Below are 15,044 nucleotides of genomic sequence, written 5' to 3' on the forward strand. Positions count from 1 at the left end.
CCCCCTCCCACACATACCCACACACACACACCCTACACACTCGGAGCTGAAGTGCTCAACGCTGCGCCCGTGCTCCTGCCGCCCTGGGCAGCAGAGCGGTACAGTGCAATGCAGCCGGCAGGGTGAGGAGAGGAATTGCTGAGTGTGAATGAGTGCTGGGTGTGTAGGGCTAAGACTGTGAGAAGGAGGAGGAGAAAGGGAGTGGGGGGAGCTTTGGGAAGATGCAGAGATGCTGGAGGAGCCTAGACTGGCTCTGGTGGGAAGGGTTACTGGGAACAGCTGTACGTGTGCGGGCGGAGCAGGGGTAGCTGCAGCAGACACAGGTGATGAGGGGTTTGGGCATGGGCAGGGAAGCAGGAGAAGGTCCAGAGGATAGGAAGCTTGTGGACAGAAGGTAGGCAGCCAGGTAATGTGCCTGTGGGTCTGTAAAACTGATCTGGGATGCTGGATGCAGTGCTAGGAGGGCTGGCAGGGAACTGCTGAGGCTGAGGGTCCAGGGAGCCAGGATGGGCTGGTAGGGCCCCACGGGATGGAGCTGGGCAGGAAGGAGGGTGGCTGCAGGTGGCACCTGCCTCGAGGACAAGTGAGGGGGCTGGCACAGGCGGGTGGCAATCCGCGGGGGTCAGGGGCGGAGAGGCGCCTCCCGCCAGCAGGGTTGGCAGCTCGGGCTGCTCTTGGCCAGCACACTGCTTTTCGTCTCGGCGTGCCTGGTGCTATCGCCCTGCACTCAAGCAAATGGGGTGAGAGATGGAGAGGGCAACCTGCCCTCCCCGTGGCAGATAGACCCCCCCCCCCCATCCCCGTCCCCGTCTGGACATCGCTGTATGTAGGGCGGGGAGGGGAAAGGACAGAGGGGGGTCTTTTCACTCGCATGCCCCTCTCCCCCCTTGCAGGGCGGGGAACAGCAGGCAGAGCCGGGGGCTGCCTGGCTGCTTGGTTTCCTAGAGGGATCTATGCCACTTGGTGGCACTAAAAAGTTGCGCTGGAGCCCGGCGCGCTCCCGGCGCGGGCGGCCCCGGCGAGCACCCTCGGCCGCCCGAGCGCGGCGGCGGCGGCCGGGGGCAGCGCCGCTCCCCGCGGGGGCGGCCAAACTTGAGCAGAGCCAATCGGCTGAACGCCCGCCGGCCCCGCGGGGGGGTAAAGGCTTCCCGGCGACTTCGGTTTTAAACGGACCCTCCCCAAAGCAGGTAGCGCCTTTTCGGTGGCTGTTGCTGCGCCGAATCGAGCGCCGCTTTCCTGCTTGCTGGGAGAGGGGTGGTGCGGGAGGGATGTGCCCGCTTAACCGGGAGGCTTTGCAACCTTCAGAGCACCTGGAGCAATTTCGGTGCGGGGCAGAGTACAGCGTTAGCTCCTTAGAAACCCAGAAAGGTTGCTGCCGTGTATGTGTGAGGAGGTTTAATCAGGTGGCTCAAGCTGCAGCAAGCATTTAGGAGGACCAAGGTAGTGGTGGCAGAGAGCAAAGACCCATCTGTTGTTTCACTATTTATTAATTCCTCCGCCGCTCCCCCCCCCCCCCCTTTTAAATCCAGGGACCATTCACGCCTCTTGCAAATGAGACTTGGGAGATGCTGAGAGAACAGCGTGTTGCATGGCGCGTATGTGTATGCATTCATGCGCGGGGGTAGGATACCCAGTTCTCAGCATTTGCCTGTGATCAGAAGAAAACAGGATGTGCCCGTAGCTGGAGGAGTGACAATGCTAGCCGAGTGGGGCTCACCTGCTGGTGATCTTTGCAGAGGCATTTGAGGATTATTCAGCTCCAGAACGTCTGTGCAAGGAATGCTATCTTCTCTGTGGCTGAAAATAGGAGGAGGTGCCTACCCCTATCCGCCTTGATTATTACCACCAAAAGGACCGATTTGCCTCCACCGTAGGAAGAGGAGATTGCTACCACGGACAAGGTAATGCTGCGGGAGGGGTGGGGGGGGGGGGAAGGGGATTTATCTGCCTCGAGTTGCCAACAGAAACCCTGTGGATGCAAGAGGAACACTTTCTCCCCTCCCTCCCTCCTGCTATTGCTCCGTGCCCTGGTTGCCGGAGGACGAGCACGGCTTCTGTGGGGAAAGCGAGCCCATTGGTGAGGCTCACCTCCAGGGGCTGCTGGGGCATTGGCGGGTCGGGGCACCGGGCAATCCCCATCCCCAGGGGCTCGGTATGTGTGTGTGTGTGTGTGTGTGGAGGGGGCAGAATTGGGGTACTGCAATATCTGCTTTGATGTTTTTTTGTGATATAGCCCTTATGATCACGAGCAGAGATTTGCCTTGCTGAGAAGGGAGAATGGAAAGGGGATGTATTTGTTTTCCAGAGAACAGCCAGGCTTAGCTCAGCCATAGACTTTCCTGTGTGACCTTGGGACAAATCACTTTGGCTCTGCTTGGCAAGTCCCGTCTGTTCCTTATTTAATAATCGGAGCTAACGTCTCCGTGTGTAATCATGATTCATGAAGGGTTGAGAGGGGCTTTGATACCAGTAGTCGAGCAGGGAGGCAGAAAACTAAGAAGCAGTATGTGTGCGCACATATAAGTATGCACGTATAGCCATACAGCTATAGCAGCACAGGTAGCTATGCCGGGAGTCAACCTTTTTTCCTATAACACCCAGTTCTATCTGCCTAATGTGATGATATAAAAGTGGTCTGGCATGGCAACTGTGACCATTATGGCAATTTCACCACTGAAAGATGGTCGACTTTTTTTTAATTTTTTTTTTTATTTATTTTTTTTTTCCGCCGCTCCCGTTCCCTAAAAGCAGGATCCGCGCCCGGTGCCGGTGCCGGCGGCGGGCACGGGCGGCGCTCAGCACCAGGGACAGCGCCGGCTCCTGCCGGGAAAAGTTCGGGTGGCGGCGGGGCAGCTCCCGGCTCCCCCCCGCAAAGGGGCTTTTCCTTCCCTGGGGGGGGGGGGGTCTGCATCGACCTGACCCCCATCCTGCCCAGGGTTTTGTGGTGGCGGTGTGCGTGATTGGATTTGGCGGCGGTTGGTGGGACCGGACGTCTGTTTCTTGCCGTCCTGAGGACAAAGGGGGATGGAAGGGAACCCTCTTGGAAATGCACCACTCTAAACAGTCCTGAGATGGGAAGGTGTATAGAGGAGTTAAGTGCAAGGTTCTCTTCGTTCTCTATGATTTTTATTTCCTTAGTATTGTGTTCCTAAATATTTCCAGTAGAGACTAATATTTTGCACGCTCTTAAAGAAGACTTTAACTAGATGACAACATTTATGCTATGTAAACAGGGATGCTATGGTTGATCACTATTTCAAAGGATCAGAGGGTATTCCTTGGTACCTATTTGGTTACTTCTCATTTCATTTGCTCATATATGTATGGCTTTTTTTGGTATAGTGGTAGTACTGGAATGCTGTGCTGTGCCTCTCGTTGCAATTTGCTAGATGATGTTTTCTGGAATTGCTGTTGCTTTCTCTTGATTACTTCCTCCAGATCATACAGTTTTGCTAATTAATAAAATGCCTAGGATTACAGCTGAAATCACACCAGAGCTATTAGTTTCTGCATAGTCTGGTACAATAGCTTTTTGGTAATAGCAGTAATAAGTAGTATATTTAGGAGAACTGCAGAGATCATTGCAAGTTTTTCTGGGATGTCAAGTACCTACATATTAAATAAAAAAAAAAAAAATCATTAAGGTGAATGTGGGGAGAGGGGACAGAACATGGGGAAGAACTGCCTAGGTCTGCTATGGATCTTGCTAATAATTATAGCATTCTATGCTTCTTGCCTATGAAGGCACAAGATCTGCACACTAGTTTGTTTTTTTCCAGTGGCTGTTCTGACCAAACAGTTAGAATTTTTCTGTGTTGGTTAGTTTTATCCTCTTTCTAAGCAGAACTGCAAAAATAGTTTCACAGTCTCTCCTGTTGTATAAGGCTGTTCGCTTTGTCAAATGGCTTGATCCAAAGCCTGCTGGAATTCAGTGCTGTTAATGAAATGATTAACAGCTATTTGATTTAGTTTATTTTAGTGAATGATAAGGTTAAATGGCAGTAGAAATCTCAAAATAAATCATGGTAATGTTTTTCAGCTAAAGATGATCTGCGTGCATCAGGTTTTTGTGTGATCAAACCTTTAAGAAATGGGTGTGTGGGACCTACTGGAAATTGAGCCTCTTTGTAGCCTCTTTATTGTGACTTAGGTTAACAGAATAGCTTGAACTTAAAGTTGTCAATATTAATAGTCAGCACACCTAGGCAGAGGCTTAACATCTTGAAGGCACGCTTTTTCCTCAAATTGTTCCCTGTCAAGAAGAGCTAAGAGGTCTCTGTCCTTACATAAATGTTTTTCCAAGGCAGTTCCATCTTTTACTATCCAGCGCTCTTTACTGTCAGATGAGGATGTAAGATGAGATGTAAGTATGAGGAAAAGTTGCAAGACGGACTCTATGAACTGGTATTTCAGCTGCTGCTTGCTAAGTTTTATCTTCTCTTATGATGAAACCCGGGTTAGTTCCTTGGAGTGTACTGATTTGATTCATATATGGTTAATATCTGATGTCGCTGAACTAGTTGCAGTACGTGCTGTAAATGAATGCTTGGAAAATATTTCGTTGGCAGTTATGTGGCTGTAAGCTACATATACGTAGGCTACAAGTACCATTTCTTTTCTTTTTCTTTTTTTTTTTTTTTGAGTGGGTGGTGGCGTGGGGCTTTGCTACGTGTGTGAATATATGTATACACATACACACATACATATAAATATAAATAAATAAATATATATATGTATAAAATTGTTCCGATCCAGAAAATCCTTTAGGGAGATGTTTAACTCTAGGTGAGTCCTTACAGATGTTTGATCAATAGGATTCTTCATGTGCTTAACATTGACCGTATTCTTCAATGCTTTTCTTCATTGGACTCTTGAGTCCTCACTCCATTACAGGATTGTTTTGTGGGTCAGGAATCTATATTTTTATTTTTACTGCTTAAATTTGTTTTAAGGTTCAGAGACTATCAACTAACAGGCTGTTTCTGTTTCTAAAGTTTCTAAACTGTAGTAGAGAAGAAACCTGAACAAAAATATTGCTCTTTCTCTCTTTATTTTTTCCCTGATATAAAATAGGCTAAATCAAAATCTTCCCTTTTACTGATTTTGTATCTTACCTATAAAAGCACAGCAGAGGGAATTCAGAGAGCAAAACAGGCAGGTCCTTCGCTCTGGGGTCACTAGTGGGCGCTGCTATAATAACAAGTCACAGGGGAAAACGGTTTCTTTCTTGAGGCTTAAACATAGGTTACATCTGCTGGTGTAGAAAATCTTAAGAAAAGTCAGATGTATCCCATGTACAAAGTCCCAGCAATGCACATAGTGGAAAATGAGCCCTTTGCTGAGCTGCTGTGCGACTTTTTTTATTTTTTTGATCAATCAAGATTAATTAATGCAGTATGATATCAGGGCTCATTTTGTTTTGGCCTGTACAGAGTGTAATTACAGATGTACTTACATTTGAGGTTGAAATAAATCATTTTAAGAACTACGTGATATTTCATGGAATATTACAGATGCTCATTTTCTGGTCGGTTAGACCTCAACATGAAGTATCTGGAACTCTGCCCTAAAGGAACAGCTGAGAATTTCTCCTGACAAAGAATGGCATTAAGTTTTTACTGTCGGGGAGAGCAGAGGTTATAAAGACATGCTGGGTGTTTTATCAGATCTGTGACTCCATCAGCTCTTCAGTCATCTAGGATAGCCCTTAAATTTCTATCCGGAGCAAGAATGAACAAAGAACAGATTGGCAAAATCATCTTTATTTCTCTTATTGCTTCTGCAGTTGCTCCAACTGTGAAGCTAGTGCAGCAAAGGACAGAGGTGTGTGTCATTTATTGTTTTAGCATGGGACTTCAGGATTAATTTAGAGTTAGATACATAGCTGAAATAAGCTAAGAACCTTGATACACCAGTAATTAAGTGCCTGATTCCATTTTGCCTATGTTGCAGTAAATTAGGAGCAACTCCCTTGATGCTAAAGAAACTGAACAGTGTGAAAGTAAATTCTGGCCTTAAGTGTTGTGTGTGTTGATTTGCTTGTCCATCAATGAAAACAAGGAAATGCAGGTAAATTATTAACCAGGAAACAATTCCCATTACTTTATGCATACTTTCAAGAGTTCATTGTCTGTGATGCTGTTGATATCTCTGTTCTCAGCCTGAAGGCTGTATAGCACTCTCTTTAGGGTTATCCCTAACAATTAACATAGGGTTATTCTTAAGCTTGTAAAATTTGCTTAATTTTTTTTAGTAACCATGCTAATTGTAATAATAAGTTTCCTGCAGCAAGAAAGAATGGAAATAAAAATATAGAGTGATTTGCATATGATTCTCTTGGGGCAGGATAGCAGTAAAATTACGTATTCAAACACTTCCCTTGGCCATCTTATTTTCAGGAAGGACCGGAGGTGTTCTCCAGGACATGTAATTAGGGTACCTAGCCTATCAGCTCTCTGCTCAACCATATTTTTGCCCAAATTGGGTTGTTTAACATGACTACCCTCATGGAATCTTTTATTGGCATATCCAGTGAACAGATGAGAGGCAACGGGCACAAACCGAGACAGAGGAAACTCCGTTTAAATGCAAGAAAGAAAGAAAGAAACAAACAAAAACCTGAAACTCACTTATTTACTATGAAGGTGGTCAAACACTAGAAGAGGTTACCCAGAGAGACTGTAAAGTCTCCATCCTTGAAGATATTCAAAACCCAAATGGACACAGCCTGAGGCGACCTGGGCTGGTTGACCCTGCTTTGAGCAGAGGGCTGGGCTAGAAGACCTCCAAAGGTCCCTCCCAGCCTCAATAATTCTGTGATTTTTATGATCTATGAAAGTAAGAGAAGGCTCATAGTAAGATCAGATTTTATTATACAAATCCATACTAATTTAGCTCGTTCACTTAGCTATGTCAGTGTAAATTCCGCATAATTCTGATGCATCATAAAAGTCCACAGTGTAGACTTCAGATCCTTTGAACATGAGTCCTAGATCTAATACCATAAAACAAGCAGGTTTTTTTGGTGCAATTAATAACAAAATTATAAGTCCCAAGCGAACTGGCTTTCACTTTAGTGCAATGGAGTATGTGAAGTAATTTCATGAATTCTGGAGTAACTGCAGTCCGAATCTGGTCCTTTCTTGTCCATTGAATATCACAAAGTGTAACGATTTGATTGATTTCAGAAATTACTTTTCAGCCTTAGGAACCTCCTAGCCATGAGATCTGCTGTTATCGTTGAATAAGAAATACAAAGTATGAAGGAGGCTTTCAACTTTACTCCTTTACCTTATTATTTTATACTGATATAGATAGATGTAGCTGTAGACTAAGAATAGCAAGCACCTGTTCCTTTAAGTGAAGAAGCTAGAAATGGCCTTGCTGCTCTTTCTTTCCCAAATATCCTATATGGAAATTATTTAATCCACAGACACAATTCCAAGAACTATCTTGTTAAACCTGACCACAGTCCTGGGTAAGGTGTGTTGTAGGATTAAAATGATGGATAGGAACCGGATTTCTTTGGTTTAACAAACTAACCTCACATTCCTAAACTTTCTCTATTTGTGCATATGCAGCTGCATAAGCAGATATGGTTATAAGAAGGAATCTAATTTTTTTTTCCAGTTATGGTCTGAGGCAGGGCTGGAATCTAGTCAGTTGTGCTTGGCACATGCAGCCTTAGTTTGAGAAGCTCTGAAAAATAAGCATCCACGGCTTCAAATAACAGATTAAGATTTGAACAGAAATAGCAATACGCTAATAAATAATAAAAAGATTTTTAAAAATGATAATACATTAAACTAGTTGGAGGTGTAAGATTTGAATGGATGTGATAATGTGCAAAGACGCCCCTTGTCATTTGCCCCTCAGAATATTTATAGATTATACTGTACTCTCTTCAGAGTCACCGAACAAACAGTTGGAAGACATAAGCAATAGCCATTTTCTGTAATTAAAGACTAGCAAATCTGAATTGAATTGCTGTTATTTTTCAGTGGCAAAAGGTTGCATTATTGATAATCCAAGTCTTCACAGACTATAAAATACTTGCAGTGTTCTACAGTTGTCTGAATTCTATTTCATTATTAGCACTTTCTATGACTAGAAATTAATATTACATGAACCTATTAATATTGTAATTAATATTACAAGAACCATTTCTATCAATGTTTTCACTTTTTAAAGACATTCATTTGGAAATACTCACTGAAGCTATTACATGACTTTTCCTCTATGTAAATAGCTTCTATAATTTATAGATGTCAGGATAAAATAATAAACAAACAAGGCTAACCTCAAGCAGAAAACTTTCACTTAACCATCTCATTTTCAAATTATGGACTTTGTTTTCACTGTGGCACTATCTTGAACAATACAGCTGTAAGTTGTAAGTTTAATCTTAAACTCCTGCTAGATTTTGATGCTGGAAGAAACGGAAGCAGATTTCCTATGAGAAGGGTTTCTATCAACTTGCAATGTCTGAGAATTGTCAGAGTCACGTGAAATGATTAAAAGTGACTGCCAGGTCTGAACTATATGGAAATTCCTATTTTTATTTATTTTTTATTACATCAAGGGATTTATGTTATTTGGGCATGTGATTCACTAACTGGCTCAGCATCTTCCTAGATTTAAGTGCATGCTTAACTTTCTGGACTATCAATGGATCCACTGGTAGGAGTAGAGCAATGGGTGATACTTTAATGTGCTCAAGGATTAAGACTTGGAGAAACTACTTTTAGGCAATTTATTAGAAATCAGAATCAGCCTGCTGCAAATCCATTGCTAGGTACAGAACATTTTCTAGTTCCATTAACCACGTTCCAAGACATGAATTTTTTGCTGATTCTTCATGTTTCCTTTTTTTTTTTCAATCTTTCATCAATAGTAAAGCCAAGTGCAGATTGCCTTTCAGACTATATACAAACAGTAGATCAAATATTTTAGGCACCAATGCATCTGTACAGTCTCTGTGTTGTTTTCTTTCCAACAACAAAGTCCGCATAGCTGTCTACGGTACCAGAATTTATTGAGACAGTGGTGATTTTTGATTTAAGGATATAAAAAGATGAAAACCACTCACTGCTCTGATATTTCAGAAGTGGAACAAATCTGTTGCTTCTCTACTGCAGTATTCACTGTTTGAAACAAATGCAAATATTAATTAAAATAACTTAGGACTAACAAAATTGATTTCTTTAAAGTTAATTTCTCTGTTTCATGCTGTGGCTTACAACAAAAAAATTGATTTTTGAGGAAGATCTGAAGATTCTACATTCCCTAAAATAGTTCAGGAATGGCTGCGTTTGTCAACAGCAGTTTCCTAGGGCGTACAGTGCTGTAGCTGGCAAGGCAGCTTGGCCTACATTATATTAGTGTGGTGTATGCATTCATGATATAGAAGGTGTGTGAAAGTAACAGAGCTTGTTTTCAAAGACATACTTTAGAAATGGCAACATCTTTCTTTTCCATAATTAGATACTTGTCTGCCATTTCGCTTCTGAAAACATTTCCCCAAAGCATTTTAAACAATAGTGTCTGAGCAAATGACACTGTTGTATAGCAGCAGAAGTACAAGTGCAAGATTGTGAAACACTGAATTATAACAAAAATGATTGAAGTAAATGTACATAGGACACAATGTATTACAATCATGGATAGCACTAGGAATAGATGCAATTTTAAAATAGATTTTGAGGCTGATTTTACAACTCCTTTTAAAGCTCTTTCTCTTATTTATTCATTTTCTTGAAGGTTATGAGGATTATGATCACGTGTGCAGCTCTGCATAACTGTCCACTTGGAGACGATGGTGATTCCTTAGAGAATACATGCAAACTCCTGGTTAACCATCAACGTTCTGCTCCTTTCATCCAAAAGATTTGATAACTGCTTTTTATCAGCTCTCCATTTTTTGCTCCATCATGTTGTCTCTACCAGCTTAAACCATTTCCTAAAATGGTCCTTTTGCTGTTCCTTGCAATCCTGTTATTGAAGGAAGATGTCACTGGGAACTTCAGGCTTCTGGTTTCTGCACAGTCCAATGAAAGAAGGGTGGTTGCACACATGCCTGGTGATATTATTATTGGAGCCCTATTCTCTGTCCACCATCAACCAACTGTTGACAAGGTTCATGAGAGGAAATGTGGAGAGGTAAGAGAGCAATATGGCATTCAGAGAGTGGAGGCAATGCTGCATACCCTTGACAGAATTAATTTGGATCCCACACTGTTGCCAAACATAACTCTAGGATGTGAAATAAGGGACTCCTGTTGGCATTCTGCTGTGGCTCTGGAGCAGAGCATTGAGTTTATAAGAGACTCTCTTATTTCCTCAGAAGAAGAGGAAGGGTTGGTGCGATGTGTGGATGGATCTTCATCAACTTTCCGCTCCAAGAAACCCATTGTTGGTGTCATTGGACCTGGCTCGAGCTCAGTTGCCATCCAGGTCCAGAACTTGCTGCAGCTTTTCAATATACCTCAGATAGCTTATTCTGCCACAAGCATGGACTTAAGCGACAAAACCTTGTTCAAGTATTTTATGAGAGTTGTGCCATCTGATGCACAGCAAGCACGGGCTATGGTGGACATTGTCAAGCGCTATAACTGGACCTATGTTTCTGCTGTGCATACTGAAGGTAAGAGATCATTTTTTTCATATAAGAATGCCTTTGAATTGCCTTGGCTATGTTAGTCGTGATAGGAAAAGAGAAAGATCTGGTCTTTCTCGTGCAGAGCAGAGGAGACCCAAACCATAATGTGAAACTAGCTGAGACGGAATGTGTTCCTGCCTACTGAGCTACAAAGGCCTGAACACTGGGAGACCTGAGGTTCTGGCTAATATTTGAATACAAGTTATCCCAGCTCTCTGAGAGCAATATTATTTCTGTCCTTCTTATAGTACTCCATGGAGCATTGTAACCACTCCTCCCATCTGGCCATCAGTTTAAGGAGTAGGCAAGGGGGAATCTCCTTGAATCTTCTTCATGCACTTATATTTCATTAGATGTCCGGAAAAATCAGAAGTATGTGCTATATTGCTTTCTTCTTTTCATTAAGCTGAGGTAGAGCTTACAGTTTTACCCAGTAGTTAGAATAGTATATGATTAAAGGGAAATGCTATGGATAAGTTTGCGTGATTTCATTACCCCTTCTATTGACAGAGCTGAGCTGGTTCATCTTGTTGTAAGTGACTAGAAGTTCATATTGACTTAAGAGAAAGATTCACTAGTTCCTTGTCTAATGGCACCACTATTTAATAAGTCTTCTGGAGTTAAGTTCTGTGATCAGTTTTAGGATCTCATTGGGTCACCTCTATTCAAACGGATAAACTATGACTGGGAGACTCAGAATATGAGCTGGGGTATAAGAAATGTTATTAAGAGATTGAGTAGTGGTGATGGTGCTGCTGAATAGCAGATGCTACTGGCTTTATTACAACCAATAGAAGGCAGATTGCTCTTCCCACACACTGAGTATGCCTCTCTGGCAGAAAGTATACTATTCAAAGCTCTTTTAGGGGGGATGCAAGTATGTAGAGATCTCTTTCCTCCTACAGATATGGAAAGAACTTGTTCTGCAGTATTAAAAAAAAAACCAAAAAACTCCCTGAAAACAAAAATAACCACAAATTTTGTTAGAACTTATATGCAGCTTTTTGTAAGTACTGTTTCCATCATGATAAGGAAGGTTGGTAAATAACTGCAGTCTCTTTTATATGCAGATGCATGAATATATTAGCAGTTTAATATAACAGTGTATAAATCACCCTACTTCATTTTAGGTAGTGAAGCTATTTTGTGCCAGCTGATGCCTTTGGCATGGCTTGGTGTGCCTTCCCTGCACAAATATATATGAATAGTGTCACAGTCAAAAATAATGCCACTGATGCATCATATTAACATAAGATTGTATATCTTGACTATTTTTTGATGTCTTCTCTAATTTGTGCTCTGAACAACTTTTGCATTTCTGCTTTCTGTGAGGGGATGCTTTTTTATTCAATGTGTGAACTGTCAAGCTTAGATCAAGGTCTGACTCTGCACGAATACTTACTTTTGCCACTTCCTGTGGACACTGCTTGGAACAGATGGTAACATATGGCATGTTAATCTTATGGCAGAGGAACTTTGCACTGTGAATTAGAGAGAAGGGAATAGGAACACAAGGATTAAAGCTGGGGATAGCAGCTATGGCAAGACAAGCGTGGTAAATGACAGAGAAGTTGGGTGTGAGAGAAGATGAACTGATGAGTGATATATCTAGTATGACAGGTGCCTACTTCTGCCCATATTGGCATTGACAGGATGAGTTGTGCTTAAAGTTGATACCCAGGGCGTCATATCATTGATACCATATTTACAGCAGCATAACTTTGGACTTCAGTGAAAGAACATTAAACCTGGGTTTTAGAAATCTCATGATCCTATCATCTGTTTGCATCATCTAGTCTTGATGATGAGTGTCTTCTCCAGGTAAATAATATAACACAAATGTTGTCTAAGAATAGAATAGATGGTCTGTATAATGGGATAAATACAAACTGGTCAAGGTATTTATCTGAAATATGATAACGTCTGATGTTCTGGGCAGTTTCCAACTATTATGGCAGAGGCTGTCCCTTCCAGGAATACGAAAGGTTAAAAAGACAGAAAGAAAGAACACCTCCCCACACACCCATAGGTGAATGCCGAAGTGCAGGAATACAGCAAACAAGCAAAAGAGATATTATTATCTAGATACTTTCCCTTAGGGGGAGGGGAAAGTATTCTAGTTATCCCTCGCTTTAGTTACTTCCAGATATGATTTTTTTTTAATACTAATTATCATCTCAGTAAAGTATCTGTACTTGCAAACACTCTGTCCATTCATTTGGTGTTCTACATGCATATTGCTTCAAAATAAGAAAAAAATCATTGAACCCTGATCCCTGCAATTTTACTTACTTAAGATCTTACCCTCCCATCGAGGTAGGACCTTTTTCAGGGTCTCTAGTAGTTTTGGCCATTTACATTCAGAATCTTCAATTAATGTTTGTGCATTAGCCAAATTCTTCTGGCATACGATATCTGGTACCTGGAAAGGATTTTCAAGGAGAGAGAAGCTCCTGTCTTTTAAAGCTGGTCTGGGAGATAAGAAGAAGCAGAGAAAGCTAAGCCTGGTTATTTCATTGTTTTGGTAGTTCCATCAGCAGATAAAGCTCTTTTTGGTCTCATGTAAGAGAAGCCTGGGATAAGCCACTACCTTCATTAAAAAAAAGTCTTCCTGTTTGGATCTTTCTTTTGGCACTTACAAATCATCTATGCTTAGAGTGTGGTAATATTTTGGGAGGTGATCTGAAGCTCTGAGGTTAAATGCCCGTTCAAGACTTTCACTTTTACAAAACATACAAAAAAATTGAGAGGTTCTTATGATTTTTGTTCCTTGGACATTTAACTTCATGTTTTAAACTAAGTGATACTTCTAAGTGTGCAAGTAACCATTCAGAGTAACTTTTCCCCTAAGAATGGGAAGTTAGCAAACCTTGCAGTCAGTGGAGCTCTTGTAATTTTGAGGAGGAAGTTCCTGCAATCTGATTAAGAGGAAACATGAGCAAGAAATGAAGGAGGTTTCTCACAAAGAAAAGTAATTTCCACTTAGTGTAGTATATTTCACATGCCAAACGAAAAGCTTTACAAGTTTTAGGTAGTAACTTCCCATCCTTGGCTCTGTCAGGAATGATACGTGGAGGAAGGGCTGCTGCTGCTCTCAGCATTTTCCCTGACTTTCCAACTCTTCCTGGCATTAATGGCTTGTGTAGTTCTACTCTGAACTAACCTGGCTTTAAAATAAACCTTCACCCACCTTCTTCAGGAGGATCAGTTCTGGGATCCAGCTTATACTGTGGACCCATGAATAGATGATTAACTCCCCTGGGGCAGGGAGGTAGGAGTGAGTCGGCAAAGAGGAAAACGTGACGGGAACTCCTTAATACTGGATGCCAAAGCTTTTGTGTTGCAGAACCATTACCTAAAGCCAGAAGCAGGTTCCTTTAACTTTATGGAGCAGTACAACAAGCACACAGGGTGTGGTCATACACGGAGGGGTCTTTTTTTTGTTTATTTGTTTTCCTTTTAAAGTTTGCATATTGCTCTGATTCTCTCAGCCTGTCTCATGGATGTTTCTCTCAGCTTTGCAAAGGGAACAGAGCTTAATACCGCCTTAAACCAACTTTCTGCAGATAGATATCAAGTCATTAATGATGCCAATAATTTAGTCTGATTCTCTGAGGCATGGGAGTTTGGCAATGGTTAGCCCCCAGGACTAATTCCTTAATTTCTCAGAGCACATTAGGGATCCTTTGTAGCCCACCCATCTGCTGTGCACCCCCAGGGAAGCTAGCACATGGGCAGGGGAGTACAGAAGAAACTTGAGGCCTATACCTAGGTTTTGAGTGGCCATGGGTGGCATGCAGATGGGCCGTGCAGCTCAAGCACTCCTGGAGTTTTCCCTCAGCTTTCTCTTGTTGAATCATTTGGCAACACAACTAATTGAAAATGGTCAGGAAAACTGGGGAGAAGGTGGCTGTCTACCACTGAAGACAAAGTACTGTTTTTTTTTTTTTAACCTCATTTCACATCTAAAAGCATTCCCTAGTCTTTTTGAAAGATCAGAAAAACATAGACAGTTTTCTCTTCTCCCAGCATTGCTGTTTGAAGGCCTCATTGAAAGCACACTTGAATTCAATCCTCCTTTGTTGACTAAAGCGACATTTGGACCAGACTTTCCTAGGCAGAAACGAGGTTAGTCTCTGAGAATCTGTCCTTAAAATCTGCCCAGAGCCAAGTGAATTAATAATTTTGAAAGATAATTTTCATCGTCATTGAGAACTATTTATTTAGCCACTCCGAATGGAGCGAAGAGGTGATGTACGCTGGAAAAAGAACTGCGTAAAGGTGCAGTTTTAAAGGAGAAACACATCAAGTCAGATTTATCTGCGGTGGTAAGGGATAAATTTCATTCTCTTATGGTAAAGGTGTGACTTACTTTTGAACACAGTTT

General features: G+C 42.2%; 1 protein-coding gene across 6 annotated transcripts in view; it reads left to right on the plus strand.

Annotated features, from left to right (window-relative positions):
* Nucleotides 1-329: 329 nt before the first annotated feature.
* Nucleotides 330-15,044, plus strand: part of GRM5 (glutamate metabotropic receptor 5) — a 299,978-nt gene continuing 285,263 nt past the window's right edge. For 2 of the 6 annotated variants that reach the window (XM_009689087.2, XM_009689088.2), the window contains exons 1-2: nucleotides 1,213-1,901; nucleotides 9,760-10,642. In XM_009689087.2, the coding sequence (XP_009687382.1) occupies nucleotides 9,964-10,642 (679 nt within the window). In that variant the 5' untranslated portion in view covers nucleotides 1,213-1,901; nucleotides 9,760-9,963. Of the gene's footprint in view, nucleotides 407-1,110; nucleotides 1,188-1,211; nucleotides 1,902-9,759; nucleotides 10,643-15,044 lie in introns of those variants that run through there. The other 4 variants (XM_009689083.2, XM_009689084.2, XM_068930536.1 and 1 more) reach the window with 4 other exon arrangements.

This window comes from Struthio camelus, chromosome 1, assembly GCF_040807025.1.
Source record: "Struthio camelus isolate bStrCam1 chromosome 1, bStrCam1.hap1, whole genome shotgun sequence".
NCBI lineage: Eukaryota > Metazoa > Chordata > Aves > Struthioniformes > Struthionidae > Struthio > Struthio camelus.